The sequence below is a fragment of the Nelusetta ayraudi genome, unplaced genomic scaffold (genome assembly GCF_046127955.1).
Source record: "Nelusetta ayraudi isolate G7.1 ecotype Tasmania unplaced genomic scaffold, CSIRO-AGI_Nayr_v1 ptg000017l, whole genome shotgun sequence".
NCBI lineage: Eukaryota > Metazoa > Chordata > Actinopteri > Tetraodontiformes > Monacanthidae > Nelusetta > Nelusetta ayraudi.
In genome coordinates this window covers 1,103,266-1,124,783 of record NW_027466067.1, presented here as the reverse complement: position 1 = coordinate 1,124,783, position 21,518 = coordinate 1,103,266, and the positions used below count along the sequence as shown (strand labels likewise).

The following is a 21,518-nucleotide window of genomic DNA, read 5'->3' as shown; positions in this document are numbered from 1 at the left end:
TTTTAAATATAAATAATGTGCCATGAAAAGGTTGAAAAACACAGCTGTATTCAACCACTTAAATGCATATTGCAGTCCTTTCTGTCTTGTTTTCAATGCTTTTTCAAACCAAAATGGATATGACTTCCTTTGGAAATCCAGGTCGATGCGCCAGTGTGAATGAAGTCGATTTGAAAGCTTGCACAGCAACAGTAACCACAGGGGACAGAACTTGTAAATATAGGTTATACAATTTGGCTCAGTACAGTTTTTTGGCTGACACTCACAGAAAATTCCTTTGCATTTCAGTGATTGTAGAGAACCATTTGCTCTCAGCATATGGTTTATTAGATTTCAAGCATCCAATTGTTTAAACAATACAATCACAAATTTTACAATGCCACTTACCTTTAAACCTCAACATCCAACACAAGAAAAGCACACATTGCACGTTTGCTCCAATTAATTTTTATTTGTTCCTAATATTCATTGATCTGTAGCATTGCAAAGCACATTGAACATTTTTTTTTAGATTTTGTCATCTGTCAGTCGTTTCTGTGGGTTTATGAACAGTGGTTATTGTTATTTGCAGGTTTTAACAGTAAGAGGACAGCAAAGCGTTAAGAGTGTAGGCAATTAGGTACATTATTTCTATGTATTTCACCCAAAGGTGATGTGGGTGAAACATCAGATGTTACTAACTGATGTTCGCAAAACAAACAATTTAAATCTCACAACAATATGATGTTTAGCATTCTACCAATGTGTAGATCACCAATTGCACTGTAAATAAAGGCCTCAGTGGTATGTTAATAAAGTGACTTTTGCTGATAAGTTAGGTTGCATTCAGACCAAATCCAGTGAACCAGAGACAGGTTGTGGCGGGGTGGAAGTGTCATTAAGAAGAGGTCGAGTTCAATGTGTCTATGTATTTGTAAGATGTCTGGCAAATGCTGCTTTCACACAACTGGCTGCTGCTGCTGCTGCTGCTGCTGCTGCTGCTGCTGCACGATGTTGACACATCTCTTCACCACAGGTGGCTGCTTTTCTGTTTGTGGAGTTGGTTTGGTTTGAATGCAGCCTTACAGCAGACACAAGTGTCTAGCAAAAGTGGGTTGCTTAAATAGCACCAGAGCTACACTGCCTAAAGGGATTTGTTTAACATTGCACCTACTAGAGACTTTCCCAAACATGGAGAACTGTATGGATCAGAGGGTTTCTTTGTCTTTTCTAGCTTTAGTTTCCCCTCAGTTCTGACCTCACTTTTCTCTCATATTTTTATTTTCTTATTTGTCCTTGGTGTCCTTGTCATCCTTGTCGGTCCTATCGTCTCTCTCCGCCTCCCTCTTGGATTCCTTCACAACCTGATGACAAAAATATATTTTAGCAAACTGAAAAAGCAATCACAACACAGCTGTTATGTTCCTCAATATGATGCCAACACATGCATGCAGTTCAGCTTTAAGACGGGATTGTACCTCTCCATCTCGAGTCTCCACGGTCTTTATCACTACAGTCCTCTTGCTGTGGCTGCTTGGAGTTTGATCGTAGTCTGGAAAAATCATGTTAAAAGTCTGAATGAGAATAATCATCCAGTCAATAAAAATTTAAAGAAATAAGAAAACTATTTTTAACCAGAGACTAAACTACACTAAGATGAGACAAAGTAAGATTATAAGTGCTGCTAAATAGAAAGCAAGATTGAACAGAAACAAAGGGACATTAACATTAATTTTTTTTTTTTTTTTGACAGATTAATGTATAAGGTGAAATGTTATTGAAGGACTAAGCAGGAGTTATCCACCCCACTTAATATACCTCTTCACATACAAAGAGGCAATACAATACAGCTCCAAAGCACCTATATGTAGCTTTGGACCAGAAAATCTTACCTCGTTCCCCAAAGTGGTTGCTCATTCCAAGATTGATGATGGGAACAGAAATTCTAAAAAAAAAAAAAGAAAACACCAAGTCAGGTTCCAACGAACAACGCTGCCACTTAAATCATTTGCTTGATTCTGTATTAACAGAAGAACCGTCCGCAATGTCGATATTAACCAGATAATACACATTCACTGTATTTGTCAGAACCTGTTGAGAGTTATTTACAGACACTTGACTCACGTGTATTTGTCAGAGGGGGCCTTTTTATTTGGTACGGCCATTTGGCCTCTGAACACTTGAATCAAAAAGTAAACGTGTTCTATCTGATAAAAATTTCTCATTGCTCACCTGCTCTCCTCTCCCTCAAGGAGTTTACGGTAAGTAGCGATCTCAATATCCAGGGCCATCTTGACATTCAGGAGGTCTTGGTACTCCCGAAGGTGGCGAGCCATCTCCTCCTTCAGATGACGGATCTGCTCCTCCAGTTGTCCTACGTTGTCCTGGTAGTTGGCAACCTCACTTCCAAACTGGTCTTCCATGTCACGCATCTGCCTCAGCAGTGCGTCATTCTGAAAAGGCAGAATGGGCAGAATTAAAACGTGCAGCCCAGTGGTGCAGCTTGCTGTCGGAAGACAAAAACAAAGGAGTTTGGACTCGCCGTATTCTTCAGCGCCTCGATTTCACAGTTGAGAGACTGAATCTGCCTCCTGGACTCGTTGGCCTCCTGCTTGGCCTGCCTCAGGGAGTCGGTGTTGCGCTTTGCAGACTCGGTAAGATCAGCAAACTGCCAGAACAAACAGGAAGAAGGGCACATGCATTATATTGTCTTTGTATGCTTTTATTTATATCGTTATTCTTTTCTTTTTACAGTGAATTAAGTGTGTTTTTGCCTGCCCACCTTGGACTTGTACCAATCCTCAGACTCCTGCATGTTCTTAAGGGCAATTGTTTCATACTGGGCCCTGATGTCCCTCAGAGCTCCGGTGAGGTCTGGTCTGACAGTGTGGTCCACTTCCATCTTCAGCTGCTGGGTCTGGACACTGACTTGGACTTCAGTAATTTCCTGGAAGTGAGATGGCCAAATGGTAAAAGAAAAAACTGCACTCATGGTGAAACACCACTACGTCCAACACCAGTTTAAACCTTTGCACAGATGATACTTGAGTTATGATTTAATGAACATGTTCTAGAATTCTACATGCTCTTGTAGGCGACATAAGACAATGCAAAATGTGGGTTGATTTTCAGATTTTCACTTAAATCTTGCTTAGAATGAAAAACAAAAATGCTTTATATAGCATTCAATACATGTTTGGTTATTCAATTCATTCTTCTAGAGGAAAGACGTTTGGGTCAGAATGCAAATTTGACCACATCCCCATGAGAGTATATTTTTATACACGGTTCAACAGTCCAAAGAGAAGATAGCTTCCCTTACTTCATCGTGGAGCTTTTTGAGGAACTCAATCTCATCCATCAGAGACTCAATCTTCCGCTCCAGTTCCAAGCGAGCCAGCGTGGCGTCATCCACATCCTGATTTGAATGTGAGATGAAAATTGATCACCATAATTATGTAGCTTGGTAACAAAATCTCATCAACAAATCTCATCAACAGCTGATGCATTGACAAAAGCAAGTCATCGTCAAATTTATTTTTAGAAATTATACATTATTGTTATACATATTATATACATAATACATAATATATTTTATTCTGATTCAATTAGCTGTATAATGAGTTATCACATGCAACAAAATGCTGCGAGGACACATTAAAAACTGTAAAGTGATGTAAATAAATTAAATAAATCAGAGATTGATTTCACTTGAAAACTTTAAACCGGCGCAATATTCCAGTGGGTGTTTACCTTGCGAAAGGAAACCAGGTTATTCTCAGCATCAGCCCTCTTCTGGCCTTCTTCCTCCAACCTTGTGGAAAAAAGGGCACAACCTTTAAAACCATCAACTCATTTCATCCACACACACAATTCATTTTCCTAAAAAGGACCTATCTAGAACTTTCTTTGAGAAAACTCATCGTTTTTGAAGGTTGGTGGCATCAGCTGCCAAATTGCTTTCTTGATCGATTTTCTTTAAAGCACCATCATATTGAAGGGAATGTCTCTTATTGGCTGCGCATCTGCTGATTCAACAAATGGACGCTGTCCACAGTTCAGTGAGGACACTTGATTTGGGTCTTTAAAAGTTGTTCGGCAGTCGTTGGAGCCAATGCGATGATGGGTCATGTCAAAAATACAATGTTTGTATAGATTTAACATGTTCTGCTCCCATTTTCAGCAAACCTTTTCACTGGTTATTTATTCGTACATTTGTGCATATTTGACGTCACCTCCAGACATCCTGCAGGAGAAAGGACTTCTGCCCAGACTGGACATTAAGTAGATTAGTAGGGGGAAGAATCACATAGTGGCCCTGCCTCCTCATCTTTAATTCATGCTGCGTTACCGGGGTCTTTTGTCCTAATGGGGTCTCTGGCACCGTCCCATCAGCACGGGGGGACAGTGAAAACACAGACCTAATGGAGTCATCGAGTCACATTGATTTTTCCTGGCGCTATTCTTACCCTGGCAGATATCTAACCTCTTCATTTCCTCTCATGCTGCCTCTTTTTCTCGTCCTGCCAGTCCAGAGGCCGCACCCTGAGTCTCTGCACCATCCACCCTCTGCTTCTTCTGTCCTCAACTTAATGTGAATGCATGGCTGTCGGCGTTTCTGAGTCAGTGATTACAGTGTTGGTTATTACTGTGTTAATTAAGGGAATCGCTCATCACCAAACAGGGATGGGAAAGAGAGAGGTTTTTTTTTTTTTTTGCAGTCAGTCACTGATTCTAAAATACATTGCAGTGGTCATAATAAGATAAATTACACTGAGATGTCAGTGTATAAGATATATAAGATACGTGCGAACTCCAAACCCTGCTGAATGATGTTTTCATAATTTTAAAATGTGGTATTCTGTCAACACGAGAAGAACATTTTAAAGCTTTTAAACTGCAAAATTGCAAAGTTGAAGACTAATGGAAAGATGCTCAATATAATTATCATATTTCATCATTTTGCATATATATCACAAGTTTTGAATTATTTCTGTATTTTTTTCTTTTCTTTCTTTTAAAGTCAGCTTAAACCACCTGTGCCCCTCTTTTCTGTCTTGGATTCTGAGGATTTGTCACTCTTCTGCCGATCCCTTTTGCTCTTATCGATGTCATTTTGCTGCTGATCTAGTGGTCGGTATCACGCCATCGCTCTATGATGTCATGTCAGTGCGTGCCACGCCCTACACCCGCACCACCACTTGATGCAAACATCGTGCCTTCTCTGTGCACGCATTTTAAAAAGAGTGTGACTGCGAGTTAGTGAGTGGAGGCCATCCTTGCGGCCCAGTGTGTATTGCAAAAAGGGGGGATGCTGCTGGAGTGATATTGGAAGGCATGTTGTCTGTTAGTTAGATAGATAGATAGATAGATAGATAGATAGATAGATGAGTACTTCATTTATCCCAAAAGAAATTCAGTCATTCAGTCAAATTCAATCATTAAAAATAAATATCTCAAGGTGATAAATGGAACAACACCACTGGCCGTGACTAAGGCTGCACATCTGGATCAAGGTACAAGACTGTGGCTGTGGCCAGAGTTGTGACAGACCTCTGCTTGAGCAGGCCCAGGTCCTCGGCCAGGTTGTCCCTCTCCAGCAGGTACTGGTCGCGCTCCTTCCCGATGGCGTCCATCTGGTGGCGCAGCTCCCGCAGTTCCTCCTGGAAGAGGTCGGAGGCCCGGCTGGGCTGGCCCTGCTGCTGCTGGCCCTTGTACTGGTTGAGCTCCTGCTGCAGGGCGCCGTTCTGCTGCTCCAGGTAGCGCACCTTTTCGATGAAGCTGGCGAAGCGGTCGTTGAGCTCCTGCAGCTCGGCCTTCTCGTTGCTGCGGGTGGCCAGGAACTCCTGGTTGACGGCCTCGGCCAGGGTGAAGTCCACCTTGTCGTAGGAGAGGCGGGGGGGCTGCGGGCCGGCGCGGGAGCGGGAGCGAGACGGCTGCTGCTGCTGCTGCTGGTAGGTCAGGCCGCGGGACACCACCGCCGGGGACACCGAGCGCATGTAGCGTCCTCCCCCGGCCGAGGAGGACATGCGGGAGGACACGGGGGAGTAGGAGCTCATGGAGATGGCGTGGGGGCTCCCGAAGGTGCGCCTGTAGGAGGTGGAGGTGAACATTGGGTGGCTCATTGCTGTCGTCGGCGGGTGGCGGGTGGCGGCGGCGGCGGTGGTCGGGGTTCTTTGTCGCTAAGTCCAAAGGTGAGAAGCACTGCAGGCTCAGAGATGATCGGGAGGCAACAGGACATCAGGCTGAGGGATGCTGGGGATTTTTATAGGCACGGGCTGGCCGGCCTCACTCACTCCTCCCCCGCCTACCCCGGCATCGACTTACCACACCCACATGAACTCTCAATCAATCACACACACACACACGCACACGGGCTCAGGCCACTCCCTGAGCCTGGAGAGATGGACGCTGCCTCCCTCTGCGCTGCTGCTCAGTCATACTGGGGCTGCTGCAACAGGAGCAGTTGGCACCTGGCCAGACTGGCTTCCACATTAGTGCTTCAATTATTAAAGATGCCCCCCCCCCCCCCCACCCCTCACCCACCGACTACCCTACTGCCCCGCCCTCTTTGGCCGCGTTGACCCAGAGTCTTGGCGCCTTTTGGTCAGTTTCCTTTCGGTGTAATGATGTTAAGAGACGATTTGTCTCTGACAGGGATTTGGTGTGTTTACAATCTGCTCTTGACTGTGTGTGTGTGTGTGTGTGTGTGTGTGTGTGTGTGTGTGGGTGGGTGGGTGGGGATTCTGCTCCTCAACTCCAAACTATAAAAGTGTGAAAAATGAATCTTTTGTAATTTGTAATTTGATTATTTTCTTCTCCATCTGTCCTCTTTTCCTCTCACCCCTTTGTCCGCAACTGCCCCCCCCCCCCGCCCCCCGCCCCCCACACACACACACACCCTCATCTCTCCCCTTTTAGCGTAATGGAATACTTTATTGATATTCTGGGTGTCTGGAGCTGAGACATGACTCTGCAGTTGTGCTGTTAACCGTGCACCAAATTGAGTAATCCCTCCTCTGCTACAGGATGAGTTGTGGAACTGGTGTCGGTGCTTCCTGAAGGAAATGTCCGAAAGGTGAATGACTCACTTCACATTCATTGTGATGTATCAATCGTGCCGCTCTAACTCAATTTAAAGTCATTTCCTGTTTGCACATTGTTTTTGTGCTTTCCTTATAACCCAGGAGACAACACTTTTTTGTAAGAAGACGCCCAATGTTTATTAATAACTCTCTTCTAGGCAAAGACAGTTTATTGCACTGTTGTACAAGGAAAAGCAATAGATTTTAAGAACTTGCATACATGTGTCTGTGTTGCGCTGTGTGTGCGTGTGTGATGTGTGTGTGTGATGTGTGTGTGTGTGTGTGTGTGCAGCCATTTTAATTGAGGTTTGCAGTCAGGCTGCAAATCTCTCAATAGCCTTGACATCATTCTGAGCATGCTCAGTGGGGACTAGGTGTGGCGCGTTGCTTCCTTTTGTCCCCAGTGATGCTGCTCACCTCCAACTCCTCCATGCAGGATGTTCACAATGATTCAGATGCAATGTCAAACCGCAGTGTGATCATGGTAGCGTGTTAAATTTCGGTCGCCAGGTCATTCCTGTTCTTTTGCACTCTGTTTGGTTAAACAGTCTGCAGAGTTTGCTGGAGCCCACTGCTGTAACTGGGACGTCTGCTCACCGACTTTCACTCAAAAAGAAACAACTGCGCGTTCAGTTTTCTTTCCTTTCTGCACTGGTCAGAGCGGCTGCACTGTGGTTCTCTGTGAAGAAACCACGCTGGTCCTCGCTCTGTAATGTAATCAACCTGCTTTATGATCAGTTACCATCTCCTTCCCCACCCTTCCCCCGTCTCCCTTCCTGCTCCCCTCTGCTCATCCCACGCTCCACTGTCTCACTACTTCCTCCCTCTTCCTGCCCGCTCCCCTACACGCTTTAAGACCATTTCATTCTGCTACATGTGTGACAGGCAAACGCATGCAAAAAAACAAAACACAAACAAAAATAAAAGCCACCTACAACAAAAAACAGACATTGCACTTATTACGAACTGGACAGTGTCAGTAATTCTAGCCATCAGTCAGATGTTACCGCTGGTTATTGATCTTCTCTGGTTCCCGGAGAATTCCCGAGGGGTTCACAAATTCAATAATGCCTCCTCATCAGTATCAGGCCTGAAGATCTGGTCCTGCGGGCACACATGAACTCACATGTGCACTATGTTTCAGACCTCTACAGGCTTTTAAGTATCTGCCAGTCTTTTGGGAGATAAACGCGGTTGGTCCAGCATTTAAAATGAGCCACGTCAGACCCAAAGAAATACATTTTCCAGATATATGTGAGCTTTGAAGATTATAATGTCATTGACTGCCAAATGCAAAGGATCCTCAAAAATAATAGGCGCATACAAACACTGCTTATCTCCTAATACTGAACACATAAATATTATTATTAACTGACCTTTATTATATTTTTGCATGGCTTTTTAAAAATACATCTGCCTCAAAATAGATGATGTGTTGCATATAGTTTTACAAGATATATGCGTTACACGTATAGTTTTATGAAAAATAAATCAATTGAGCAGTACTCAAGGCTGCGTTAGTGAATGATTTCTGCTGAAAGTAAACTTGTATTTCAGCTGCTGCGTTAGGTGGAGACAGTGGAGAGGACAAATGAAGGAGAGTGCATCCGTCTTTTGATTCGTCAGTGAGGCGCGGTGGGCAATAAAGAATCGTTCACATTTAACGACAGTCCACTCATCTCGCAGACCGACTGTCGGGAGTTGAGCATAAAAGTCGCTCGGCAGGCACATTCGGAAAAGACAGAGACGCCATTTCCCAGAAGCCCGGTGAGTGCCAGTCATCCCGGAGGAGGTGCAGAGATGAGGAGGTGAGGGCTGAAGTGAGGAGGTGCTCAGCTCTTCAAACGCAGCAGATCTCATTGGGATAAGCGCCGGGGTGCGAGATACAGATCATGTGTGAGAAACCAGTGGATGGGAGGGTGGGAGCGGCGCAGTAGCAACACAGCACAGCACAGCCGACCCACTGGATGGCACATATGGCAGAGAGACATGTCCACAGTGGTGAAGATTTATGACCCTGTTTAGGTAATTACTGTAATGGAGCTCTGCAGTGTTATACAAGCAAGCACACATGTTTGGAATATTTATGAATGTAGATGCGCCGTGTACATAGAGGGATAGTAAAAGGACATCAGGGAGTGGTGCAGACTTAAGTAAAACCCCGGCTGTACATTACAACTTACTCACCGCTGCATTTAACTGATATTTTATTTATTTAGAGAGCTCCGTTGAAACAAAGACTTGATTTTCAGATTTTGCTGCAGTGACATAGGCCGTTTATTCCCAGCATTGTATTCCATCATGCGGTTTACATGTTGTATCGGCCGCAGCATGTCAGCCCAGTGCATTAAGGCAAGCCTTCAACATCGTGATAAATCAATTTAACTGCAAAGAGAGCAGAGTGTTCAATGCTTATTCTTGCAGGGATTTCGTGGCTGGAGCACTGTCGTCATGGCGCCTGTGTGCCTGCTAAGAAAATGTACATTTTACGCCAGCTGGGAACAGCCACACATTTATAATTTTTCTAAATACTTTCTCATAATGATGACTTAATTTATTATCATGATGTAGGAAAGATTGTTTTGTCACGACAACAGTTTAATCTAATACAGTGGTTCTGTTCTGGAAGTCGCGACCAGAATTCAGTCCATAGCACTCAAATTTATTTATGTCTATTATGTGAATAAATTATTGAAATCATACAATTTATTTGGGTGTCCTGCAAAGTAAATGGCCAGTAATGTAAGTAAGTAATGCATTTCATTGTCTCAATATACCAGAAGACTTTTGCTTTGCCTATGTGGGACAATTTTGCAGAACCATGTGCAGAACTGATGATATTTGTTATATGGAGATACAAGCATAAGTGGTTCATATGAGAAAACATCAGAAATATAAGAGAACAAAAACATCACTGTTCTCGGCTTCAGGAGAAACGTCAACGGTTCTCCCTTCATGTTTGTGCAATGCCTTATTTTCTGGCCACATGAGAGCAATGTAAAAACACTGGCCAAATATATAAAACGCGTTATGACACTGAGAGGACAATATTGACTTGAAGCACCCGAGAAGAGAAAAACCAGAGAATGTGTCGGTGTTCCATTTAATTCATTTGAGAACAGCACACATAATAAGTGTGACATAAGAGATTAAGATTACATTCTACAAGCCATAAACAGAGAGGTCATTTCCAAATAGTTTAAACACGGCCGCCAATACGAGGATAAGTAATGTCCATTAACTATCGGCTGCAACTGTTAAAGGCACAGTTCACCCAGAGCTGATATCCCAAGGCCTTGTGAGTCAAGACCATGCAGCCATTTTGGGAGTTTCACAAACGTAAAGAACTAAAACTACATCTCCAAGTGCATCAGCAAGTTTTGAGCCAAAATCCCTGCTGTAGTGTCTTAGCCAGGAATGTGGATGCTCACAAGAATGGGATTCAGCTGCCTTTACTTCAGTATTTCTGTTATATTAATACACAGGCCACTTCAGACAGAAGTTTTATTTCTAATTAAAGGGTTAAAAACATGCTGTTCATTTTTGTTAATCTAGTCACACGTCTTCTGGGCACTTAGATGACACCATATGAGCAGTATGGAGGCACATTTTCTGATCATTTTTAACTTTATTTATTATGATTACCATAAAAGTAAGTGGTAAGTAGCAAAACGGTGAAATATCAATTTCAATGCAAGTCATAATAAATATTACTTTATTCTACAAATGTTTCAACATTTATATCACTTTTTTTCAATTAGGCACTTGACTCCTTTCTATCTGAACTGATCCCAGCACACATATACCAAGTGGGATTTGCAGTGACGCTAACGTTCAACTGGTATGGGTATAAAACTGATATTTCTTAGCAGCTGTCTCCTTGATGAGTGAGCTAATGATATCTACACAATCCTCCCCTGAAGCAGCGGCCGGCTCTCTCCTGGCGACTGCCGACTCAACAGATTCCACAGCAGCAGAGGCACCGACGTGATGGTCGACCTGCCGCCGTTGTCCATGCTGTCCTCTCTCAGCGGCCGGTACTGTTTCAACCGCCTGTTGGGAAGCACGAGAGGAAACGTGACAGAGTGTATTGACAAAACTGTTTGCTATAACTGTACTCATTTGTCAAAAAACGTAAAAGTTCAATTTATAGTAGTTTTTGAAATGTTTTTTTTTTTTTTTTAGCTCATTGAAAATTGTATTGCAGAATGACATGTTAATCATGTGACGAGCCTGAGCAGCTCCTTCAGCTCAAGGCTGCTGCACCCTCAGTGCAAGAAGGAGCTGCTCCCGCAGGTTATTTCTGTTTGCAGCCATCAGGCTGTACAGCTGCACCCAATGCAATCATCTTCTGAACCACTTTACATTTCACAAGGTGCACTGAAACACTTATTTATATGTCAGCATGATGCAGATAACTTGTTAATAGTCCAACTGTTCATAACGTGTATAGTAAATATCATGTTTTCCCTTTCTTACTCTATAAGTATTTCATTTTTATTTCTTTATTGCTTTCTAATTATTCGAATTTTCCTTCTCTTTTGCACTACATTTTGTTGCTGTAATTATGCAAATTTCCCCCAATGTGGGATTAATAAAGGCGCTCTATTCTAAACAGATCAAAATGAGGTCTATAAACTGTGAATGGGAAGTCAAAATCTATCTTAAGTTTTAAGTACTAGTATTGTAGTTATAATGTCCATTGACCAGAAAAACGTACATGAATTGCAAGCAAGGAAAACAAACAAACTCAAATGGTTTGCAAAAGAAAAGAAAAAAAATGGACCAGAGCAGATCTTTGTTGTGTGAAGTCAACTGAGGTCATAGGTCAAGACTTCAAGACATGATTGAACTGGGTGCTCACCTGTACATCAGCCCGATGCAACAGGCAACACAGGCCAGAAACATGACACCCAGGACTGTGGCTGCAGTTCCAGCTGGGCTGCCACCAGAGGCTGCAAGAAAAGCACAGGAGAGCAGTGAGAGACCACTCTCAAGACCAGGCCTGTCAAACTCTGATACACAGTGGGGTCAAAATGTAAAACTTGGACAAAATCCTCCCCCAGATAGTGAACTTTTTTATGTGGACCCAAACAAGTTTTGCTTCAACATGAATAGGGATCAAGAAAAGCTCAATACTATACAATAAATAATGTTATATTGCACACATGCAAAATTAAATTTCAAATTTTAAAAACTCATTAAAATAAATAAATAAATAATAATAATATCCTTCAATAAACGTTCTGTCCTGATTGACGTACCAAAATACCAGCAGAGCAATCTGGGCTTTGTAGTTGCAGTAGTTAGGTAGTAGTTAGGTGCTGTATAATAGTGGTGGGCTAGTTCTGTGAGTGATTTTGTTTGGCCAAATATAATTACACTACGAGCCAAATTAGTCCCCAACGGGCCAGAGATTGACACCTATGCCTCGAGACGAAGGTAATTTTTTTTGTGTGCGTGTTATCTGATAGTCCTCCACTGGTCCACCTACCGACAGTCACGCTGACTCTGGCGCTGGCCACAGCCAGGCTGACGTCGTTGGTCAGGGAGACATTGATGCAGAAGACTCCCGAGTCGTTGAAGAACTGACGGAGGATCATCTGGCAGTCGGGAGAGGGCGTAGCCTCGTTACAGACCGTTTCCAGCGGCGTGATGCAGTCGGCGTCCGAGATGACGGTGCACACCTCTCTTGGCAAACTGCAGGAGGAGTGAGAAGTTATTCTTTCCTTGAGAAACATTGTTTCTAAAAAGAAAAGGACCGACAAAAAAGTTGAAGACAAATCTGTCTGTCTTTTTTTTTACAATGAGTTCTGTGGTCACCTGAATGAAGGTGGTTTTGCCCTTTTCGTTTTGGAAATAGAATGGGACAAAAATCATTTCACTCACATTTTTTTTTTTTTTTTTTTTTGCTCACCTGCCCTGACAGGAGACGGTGACGTCCACGGCGTTCTGATCCAACTCAGTCTCCAGCGATATAACGTTGGACATCTGCACAATCTCTACACTTTCAATACCCTCTGCAGAATGGAAAAAAGGGAACCAAGATATTTAAAACATTGGGGGGGGGGGGGGGGACAACCCACTGGTATTGAAAACACTGTGGCGTGACCCTGAGCCTAAAGATCGAGTGTGTAATATTTGGAGAATTTGAGAAGAAACGCAACATCTAGTGGTCAGATTTATATTGCGGCACTCATTCGCTCGACCTCCCTCTCCGGAGCTTGCCAGTGACCTACGGTGGCTTACGCACACAAACCTCGATACCTCGTCCACTTTTTTCTTGGTTTACTTGAGGATGCAAATGTTCACCCTGAATACAGAACGTGCTGTCAGGCGACCTGCACTGTCTACACTAGGCTTGCTTAAAAATATGGTGGGCGCAAGATGGCAGCTGACTGGGAGCAAGACCCTTGATCTATGTATAATCTTATGTATAAATAAGAACCGTTTTATGGGCAGGAAAACCAAATTACTTTTATTGTCGAATATGAATTTTTATTGAGGTATTTATGGACAGTAAGTTAAGCTTTTGCCAATATAAAAAATAATAAATCAGGCCAAATTTTACACACTGGTCTTCTAAACTTCTATAAGAAACAAAAACTGCATCCTTCCACTTACGAACGACCTGGACGGTGGTGGCCAGCGAGCCGTAGCGGTAGATGGTGCAGTCGGCGGTCAGCTGCGGCGCCTGCCTCTTGGCCACGATGAGGACTTGCTCTGCGTCGCCCTCTGCTGGAGCCTCCTCCTCCTCACCCGCTGGTTGCTCTTCACAATAATATTACGATGAGAATTTTGTGGGAAAAGCATTTTTTTGTTTTTTATGTAATCAACTGTTGACGTAAACTTTAGTTCACCTTCGACAGCTGCAACTTCGTTCTCAGTGGCCTGAACTTCAGCCTCATCAACCACGGTGGCATCTGCGACTGTTGCTGCTGCGTCCTCCACAGCTGTGGTTTCTGAGGCGGCGGGGACGACGACGTCATCAAGAGGAGCCACTGTGACTGTTTGGACGACTTCTGCAGCGGCATCGATGGCAGTGTCAGCAGCAGCGGCGGCGTCATCCTCCACAGCAACAGCAGCAGCAGCAGCATCAGCAGCATCTTCAGCAACTGCAGCATCTTCAGCAGCAACTCCAGCATCTTCAGCCACAGCAGCAGCATCGTCAGCAGCAACTCCAGCATCTTCAGCAACTGCAGCATCTTCAGCCACAGCAGCAGCATCTTCAGCAGTTGCAGCATCCTCAGCCACAGCAGCAGCATCTTCAGTAGCTGCAGCATCTTCAGCAGCTGCAGCATCTTCAGCCACAGCAGCCGCATCTTCAGCAGCTGCAGCATCTTCAGCCACAGCAGCAGCATCTTCAGCAGCTGCAGCATCTTCAGCCACAGCAGCAGCATCTTCAGCAGCTGCAGCATCTTCAGCCACAGCAGCAGCATCTTCAACCACAACAGCAGCATCTTCAGTAGCTGCAGCATCTTCAGTAGCTGCAGCATCTTCAGCCACAGCAGCAGCATCTTCAGTAGCTGCAGCATCTTCAGTAGCTGCAGCTGCAGCATCTTCAGCCACAGCAGCATCTTCAGCAGCAACTCCAGCATCTTCAGCCACAGCAGCAGTAGCATCTTCAGTAGCTGCAGCAGCAGCATCTTCAGCCACAGCAGTATCAGCAGCATCTCCAGCATCTTCAGCCGCAGCAGCAGCAGCAGCGGCGTCGATTGCAGGCACATTTTCTTCGGCTGCATCTACGACAACGGCAGCGTCACCTTCTGCTGCTGCTTCTGCTCCTGCAGCTGCTGCGTCGTCGGCCAACTGGGGGACCTCAGAGGCCGGGACGTCCAGAGCGACGGTGTCTCCTCCTGCAGCGGTTGGGTCTATGACCACCACGGCGGGGGCCACCGAGGGGTCGACAGGAACAACTGAAAGGAAAGGTTCGACCAGACGTTTGATTTGTTACATCACATTTAAAAGACAATTCTTTCATGATAGAGACACAGCAGCGGGGGACGACGTCTCATCCTGGTTCTGCCCCCTCGGCCAAATTCTACCTCTTCTAATCACAGACTAAAGTTTTCTATATGGACAGTAGCAGCAGCAGTAGCAGCAGCATTATTTATACTTTATACATTTAAGTCTACTTAATTACATACCTTTTTTTAAAATAATAATTTGTGATGTAATTATACAACATTTATTTATATTCATAAACATGTTTATTGTTAAATTTGTCATATACTTATGTGTGTCTTTCTGTATTTCTACATTTAAGTATTTATTTAAATATATCTATGGTTATATCTGTATAAGCTATGTATGTATTTGGTTGTTCACCCTGCAACTCTGCCACTCTGACTACTTTCTCTATCTCACTCTCTTCATTTTTTTGCATTTCCTTTTCACCACAACCTAAAGGTCAAAGCAGATGAGCGCCCTCTGGAGTCCAGATCCGATCCAGGTTACTTCCTACAGGGGACTTTTTCCTTGCAATTGTCACCCCCTGCTGATCTGGAGGGTTCAGTTGGTTTTCTCGCTTTGATCGTACAAAGCACTTTGGATGTGATTTACATCAGTGTACAGTTGATTGTTGATTGATTGACAGTAAAAGATTCGCACCAGCTGTCGGGGCTCCGCAGCCGTTAGGGATGCTGGCCATGAGGACCACCTGAGGCTTGAAGGTTCCAGCCGTCAGGTAGGTGTGAGTGACCATCAGCTCCCTGGAAATCAGAGTGCCACTGCTGTCACCGAAGTCCCAGCTGAAGGTCATGTCGGCGCTGCCCAAATACTGGCTGGGGTCGTGGAGCCCGACGGTGAAGGCAATGGCCTGGTTCTGGATGAAGTTCTGGTCCTCGCGGTTGACGTCGTTGACTTGGGCGAGGGAAATGGTGAAGGGAATCTGGTCTGGAGACGGAGGAGAGAAGAGGAGGAGAGAGGGGCATTTATTGTTTTTAAGAAACGTTTTTTTTTTGCTCCCAGGAATCAATTTATGCAACATTATGAGCAAAGAAACCAAAAAGAACAATAAAAGCCAGTACGAAGAAGAAATATGCATATTTGTCATGATTGTCATGGAAAATCAATCATCATGTCTGGTTTTCTATTTTGTTTGAAGTATTAAAGGGAACTGAATCTAAAACAGAATGTGACTTTCAGCTTTGGAGGACATTTTATTTTATCATTATTGTTCTGATTATTGTTCTTATTATGAATATTTTGATATTTATTGTGTTGTTGTGGATGTTTATTAATTGAAGTAGCTTGAAGTTGTCAAGTAGTTTCATTTTGTAAATGTATTTCTTTGGGTAGAGCGGCAGCTGATATAAGATATAAAATATATAAAAATATAAAAATATATATAAAATTATCATTCTTTCTGCTCCCTTGTATGCAGGAGTTGTGAATGTTTGTGTTAATGTTTAATCGTATTGTTTTAACTCAATGACTGATCATTTAAAAATCTAAATAACATAAAAGTAAAATTCCACGGGACGTGGACCCTACGACATTTGGACGTTTTCCCCGAGTGCGGGTGCCAAACCTGTGACGGTGAAGACGGAGGAGGCGTAGCCCAGGGGGATGAACTTGTCTTTGCCACGGCAGTGGTAGATGACCAGCTCCATGTTGTAGGAACCCAGAGCCACATCATCCGTCCCGATGGAGAGGGAGGAGGACGGACCGTCCGCCACCTGCCAGTAGCGGCCTTCCACAAACACACAAACACAACTTAGTGAAGGGCAATAGAGCAACGCCAGATTCACACAGTTTTCAGAAACTGTAACCCGCTGACGTTTCTTTCCAATAGTGACAACTGATACTAACACCAGGCAGGAGAGGAAGAAAGAAAGAAAGAAAGAAAGAAAGAAAGAAAGAAAGAAAGAAAGAAAGAAAATCCAGCTATGATGTGAACAGAAGAAAAGTAAATGACATCTATTTTTTTATTTTCCAATAAGACAATGTTTGATGGATGAACAAAAACCAAAAAGGCTTAAATGTTTCCACTCCCATTTTGCTCACACTGCTATCATGACAATATGTGTTTAAAGGGGGAAAACTAATGTAGGTTTTTAATATTTGATGTCATTGAATGGCCCCGGCCCTTAGGGACTCGTGTGTCAATACAGTGTCTCAAAAAAGAAGAAGAGAAAAAGAAAAAGAAATAAAAAAGAAGAAAAAAACAGTGTCTCATCATGTCACTTTGTTGACCTTCTGTGCCGCTTTGTTTTCTTTTCTTATGAAATTTGAAAAATGCAATAAAGAAACTGCACGCACTCTTCTCTGATCAGTGCTTTTCTGTTATATTACAATGAGGTTTATTTTTTGGTGTTAAAGACTGAGAGGTTAGCCTGACAACCAAAGGAAATGATGGCAAGGAAATAATACACCGTACGGCACAACAACTCAGAATTGGTTTATCCATCGCTCAATATTAAGACGCTAAACATGAACTGAAAACTCTTTACCCATTGCCTTCCACACAAACACGTAGCGGTTTCTCCTGCCCTGACCCCTGGACATTGGCGTGCCGTCGGGGAAAACTCCAGTCTGTTGGCTGCCCTGGTCAGGATACACCGCCTGACCCTCCTGGTACTGTCGACCTGGAGGGAGCAGCATTGAGTCGCCGTCAGCCACAATATGACAACCCGTCACCAAACAAAGCAGCATCTCAGAAAGGAAGATTATTGCTAAAAATCAATGTTGTAAATTGCTTATCAACTGTCCAAAATTCAATGTTTAGAACAAAAAAAAATCACTTTAAAATTTACATTTTGAAAGTAAAATAAGTATATATTAAAATCACATTGATTCACCATTTACAATTAAGTGTTATGAAAAGAACCCGAGTACTTTGCCCATAAACTTATTCTTAAGCAGACAACGTTCATGAATAATTTTAATGAGACTTTTATGTGAAATGCATAAATCCCATTTAGTTTAAATATTCTTGAGGTTTAGGATAAAAAAAACAAAAATAACAATGCACCTTGTAGCTTGTAAATTGAAGAACGTACCGTTGACGGTGCAGTTTTGTGCCCAGACCACCTGGCCGTCTGGCAGCACAGTCTGGTTGGGCGGGAAATTCAGATTAATGGAGAAGGACGCTCTTGCTCCAGTCAGGGTGGGGCCGTCATTCTTCAAATCAAACGTCACTTGACCACCTTCAAATAGAGACAACACACAATTTCACTCTTTTCAAACTGACAAAGTTTCAATGTTTGTTTGTTTTTTATTTTATTGCCATTGGAAGAGGAGTGATGAGGAAGCAGGCTGACGGAAAAAAAAAAAAAAAAGAACCTCACCGGACCAACAGTTTCGGAATCTTGGGTCTCCATCTTTCCACACTGGATACAGCCGTGTATTCCATGAGCGGTACCTTGTGAACTGACTTTTGGAATCTGTAAAAATGAATCATCATAATTATAAAACTCCTGTAGCGTAAACTCTCATTTTTTTACGTCTGTCTGTCAAATATCAAAACTTTTCTCTCAGGCAAAGTAAATGAGTTTCAGTTCAGTTTGCTTACAGTTGGAGCTGATAAACCTCCAGTACAATAAGGCAGGTTTTGCAACAAAAAAAAATTAAAACAAAATAAAAAAAATCCTATGGAGTGATGTTTTAGATGACAAAGGGGAGTGGGGTATTACTTTAAAAGTGGAGGAGTGTTGGGGGCTCTTGGCACTGAGAGTCACGCGACCCACAATCCCCCTCAATCTCTTTCATGTGACCATCAGCTGAGCAGCTCAGTAATCTGAGAGGAACCCAGACAACTGGCTCTCTGGGGTTTCTACCAATCTCTCCCCGTGAGTGTGTGTGCGTGTGCGTGTGCGTGTGCGTGCACGCGTGCATGCATGTGCGCATATTTGTACCTGCCTGTGTAAATGTGAAGTATTTCACTCCACACACAATAAAATTCCAGTTTTGAAAGAGCATAAAATTGCCGTTTTATGGTTTGTCGGGTCTCTCTTGCAAGGAGTGTTTTTTTTTTTCACTTTCATTGCAAGTTAAAACCATTACTAATCAAATGGTTGTCAGTGTTATTTCACAGATTTAATGGTTGGCTGGAAGGCAAAGCATTGTTTGTATACATTAATCACAGAGATTACAGATAATCACTGGCATGCAGCGCTTGTGGTAAAGATTTCACATCTTGGATTTATACTTTTTCACTGACTTAACTAGCAATTCCCGCACTTGTATATAGTGTGAATGCCTCATCAGTTAGGAGATTGTTTTGCTTTGTGTTTTCTTCTTTTTGCAGTGAATGGGATCGCCCACAGTTTTGTTACTCGTTTGTGTAATGACAATAAAGATTCTGATTCTGATTCAATATAATTGAAGGACCCAGTCTACACATGGAGGACAATCTTGTGCCTTAACAAATATATTATATAGTTTTGCTCTTTTAGATCTTTTGCTTAAATGTGTAAATTAAAGTGTAAATTAAAATAGATTTTTTTTTTTTTTTTTTGCTTATCCTGAGGTTTTTTTGTTTTGATGAATTATGATTGCCATTAATTGCAAATATGCTACAATTAAAAAAAATAGAAAGACAAATTAATACATTTATCAACTGTTGAATAAAATTGTTGAGAAATCTTTTTTGTTTCAGGTACTCACCCTTTGCATTGGTGGTGGTAAAGGCCAAAAGCAGCAGGACCAGAGCCAGACTCGTCATCCTGTGTCAGTTCTCGTCTCTTCTCTCTGAGCCCTCAACCCTCAACCTGGCGGTCCTGAACCCCGACAAAACTCCCAGAGAGACTTGGCCCAGGCCTCCTCAGTCTCTTTAAGAGGGACGGAATTACCATAAGTTTCTTCTCACCTCTGACATCACAGTGAGTCTTAAAGCTGGCTCCACCTCTCAGAGCATGTTGTTCACTTTTTCACTTTTGTTGTTGTATTAATTATCACCCTTCATATATATATGTACATATATATATATATATATATGTATATATATATACATATATATATATGTATATATATATACATATATATATATGTATATATATATATATGTATATACACGAAGGATCAAAATGAATTTGACTTTGAAAACATAAAGTCAAATCTCAAACACGGTTATGAGATTATTATGCTGGATGTCTAATGTAAAATAAAATAAAAATTCAAACACATTTGCAGGAAACACATAACTTCATGAAGGAATAAAGCCTCTAAAAGACATACAATGATTTTGGAACATAAAATGGATATGTATAAAACCATACAAGGAATGCAAAACCTTTTGTGGGAAAATAAATTGTTTCCTTTATCCGATGTCAAAGGATTTTTTTTTATGGCTTTTGCCTGCATCATGAGCAAAGCACAAGTCTTGCTAGACTTGTCGTTTGACCTCAGAACTATGCGGGCATGGATATCACAAGACCAATGTGTGGATGATAAGTCAATAGCATCTTTTTACTTTCTCAACCTTCCCTCTGTGTCTTGCTCTTCACCTCAGGCTGCTGCAGCTTCTCCCAGATCCCGGGGGAGGTTGGAGACATTGAGTCTGAATGGACCATGTTCTCCACCCCTGTTGTCAACGCAGCTTCTCGTAGCTGTGGTAGTATAGGTCTCTGGTGCCACGTTCGGGCAACCCCCGAACGTGGTGGTGGGCACCGGAAGTAAGGGATGCCATCAAGCTGAAGAAGAAGGAGGCCTCTCGAGCCATGTTGGCTCGTGGAACCCCTGAAATAGCTGATGTGTACCGGCAGGCCAACTGCACTGCAGCGGGTGGTAGTGGAGGCAAAAACTGGGGCCTGGGAGGAGTTGAGGGAGGCCATGGAGGAGGACTATTGGTCGGCCTCGAATAAGTTCTGGCAAACTGTCCAGCGCCTCAGGAGGGGAAAGCAGCGCTCCGCCAACACTGTTCATAGTACGGGTGGGTAGCTGTTGACTTCGACTGGGGATGTTGTCCGAGGATCGAGGATCTCCTTAATCCCGCCATCATGTCTTCCGCTGAGGGAGCAGAAGGCAGGGAATTGGGGGAGGACTAGGCCATTACCCAAGCTGAAGTCACCAAGGTGGTCAGAAAGCTCCTCTGTGATAAAGTGCCGGGGGTGGATGAGATCAGCCCCGAGTACCTTAAGTCTCTCATGTGCAGGGACTGTCATGGCTGACACGTCTCTGTAGCATCGCTTGGCTGTCGGGGACAGTGCCCCTGGACTGGCAGACTGGGGTGGTGGTTCCCCTTTTCAAGAAGGCGGACCGGGGGGTGTGCTCTAATTATAGGGGATCACACTCCTCAGCCTCCCCAGTAAAGTCTACTTCAGGGTGGAGGTTCTGAGACAGTTTGTGTTGACATTTATGCAAACGGAGTCAGAGACTTCCTCAGTGCAGATGCTTATCCACCACCATACAGTACAATCAGGTCAAGCGCCTTGTTTGAGCTATTATTTATTCTGTGGTTGAGCAAAGCAAAACATACAACCATTAATAACTGTATCTCAGAACATGAGGCCC

The 21,518-nt window shown here is 43.3% G+C and overlaps 2 protein-coding genes across 2 annotated transcripts; both read right to left on the bottom strand.

Moving 5' to 3' along the window:
- Nucleotides 1–1,012: 1,012 nt before the first annotated feature.
- On the bottom strand, nucleotides 1,013–6,227 carry prph (peripherin). The gene is made up of 9 exons (XM_076024488.1): nucleotides 5,533–6,227; nucleotides 3,733–3,793; nucleotides 3,302–3,397; nucleotides 2,762–2,926; nucleotides 2,522–2,647; nucleotides 2,212–2,432; nucleotides 1,872–1,924; nucleotides 1,458–1,531; nucleotides 1,013–1,343 (listed from the first exon to the last, which is right to left on the bottom strand). Exons 1-9 carry the CDS (start codon nucleotides 6,102–6,104, stop codon nucleotides 1,266–1,268), a joined length of 1,446 nt encoding a protein of 481 aa, XP_075880603.1. The 5' UTR covers nucleotides 6,105–6,227; the 3' UTR covers nucleotides 1,013–1,265.
- A 4,531-nt stretch (nucleotides 6,228–10,758) lies between these two features.
- pmela (premelanosome protein a) lies at nucleotides 10,759–19,811 on the bottom strand. The gene is made up of 12 exons (XM_076024482.1): nucleotides 19,674–19,811; nucleotides 18,356–18,451; nucleotides 18,068–18,214; nucleotides 17,519–17,653; nucleotides 16,597–16,758; nucleotides 15,675–15,959; nucleotides 13,925–14,980; nucleotides 13,689–13,835; nucleotides 12,982–13,084; nucleotides 12,559–12,764; nucleotides 11,929–12,019; nucleotides 10,759–11,117 (listed from the first exon to the last, which is right to left on the bottom strand). The coding sequence occupies exons 1-12, from the start codon at nucleotides 19,729–19,731 to the stop codon at nucleotides 10,967–10,969; spliced, it is 2,637 nt and encodes an 878-aa protein (XP_075880597.1). The 5' UTR covers nucleotides 19,732–19,811; the 3' UTR covers nucleotides 10,759–10,966.
- Between the last annotated feature and the right edge of the window lie 1,707 nt (nucleotides 19,812–21,518).

Coding starts and splice junctions, on each gene's coding strand:
- pmela (XM_076024482.1), bottom strand. CDS start 19,731: ATGACGAGTCTGGCTCTGGTCCTGCTGCTTTTGGCCTTTACCACCACC. Junction 18,215..18,355: donor ATTCCGAAACTGTTGGTCCG/GTGAGGTTCTTT, acceptor CTCTATTTGAAG/GTGGTCAAGTGACGTTTGAT. Junction 13,836..13,924: donor CGAAGTTGCAGCTGTCGAAG/GTGAACTAAAGT, acceptor ATTATTGTGAAG/AGCAACCAGCGGGTGAGGAG.
- prph (XM_076024488.1), bottom strand. CDS start 6,104: ATGAGCCACCCAATGTTCACCTCCACCTCCTACAGGCGCACCTTCGGG. Junction 2,433..2,521: donor TCGAGGCGCTGAAGAATACG/GCGAGTCCAAAC, acceptor CTGCCTTTTCAG/AATGACGCACTGCTGAGGCA. Junction 1,925..2,211: donor CTTGAGGGAGAGGAGAGCAG/GTGAGCAATGAG, acceptor TTTTTTTTTTAG/AATTTCTGTTCCCATCATCA.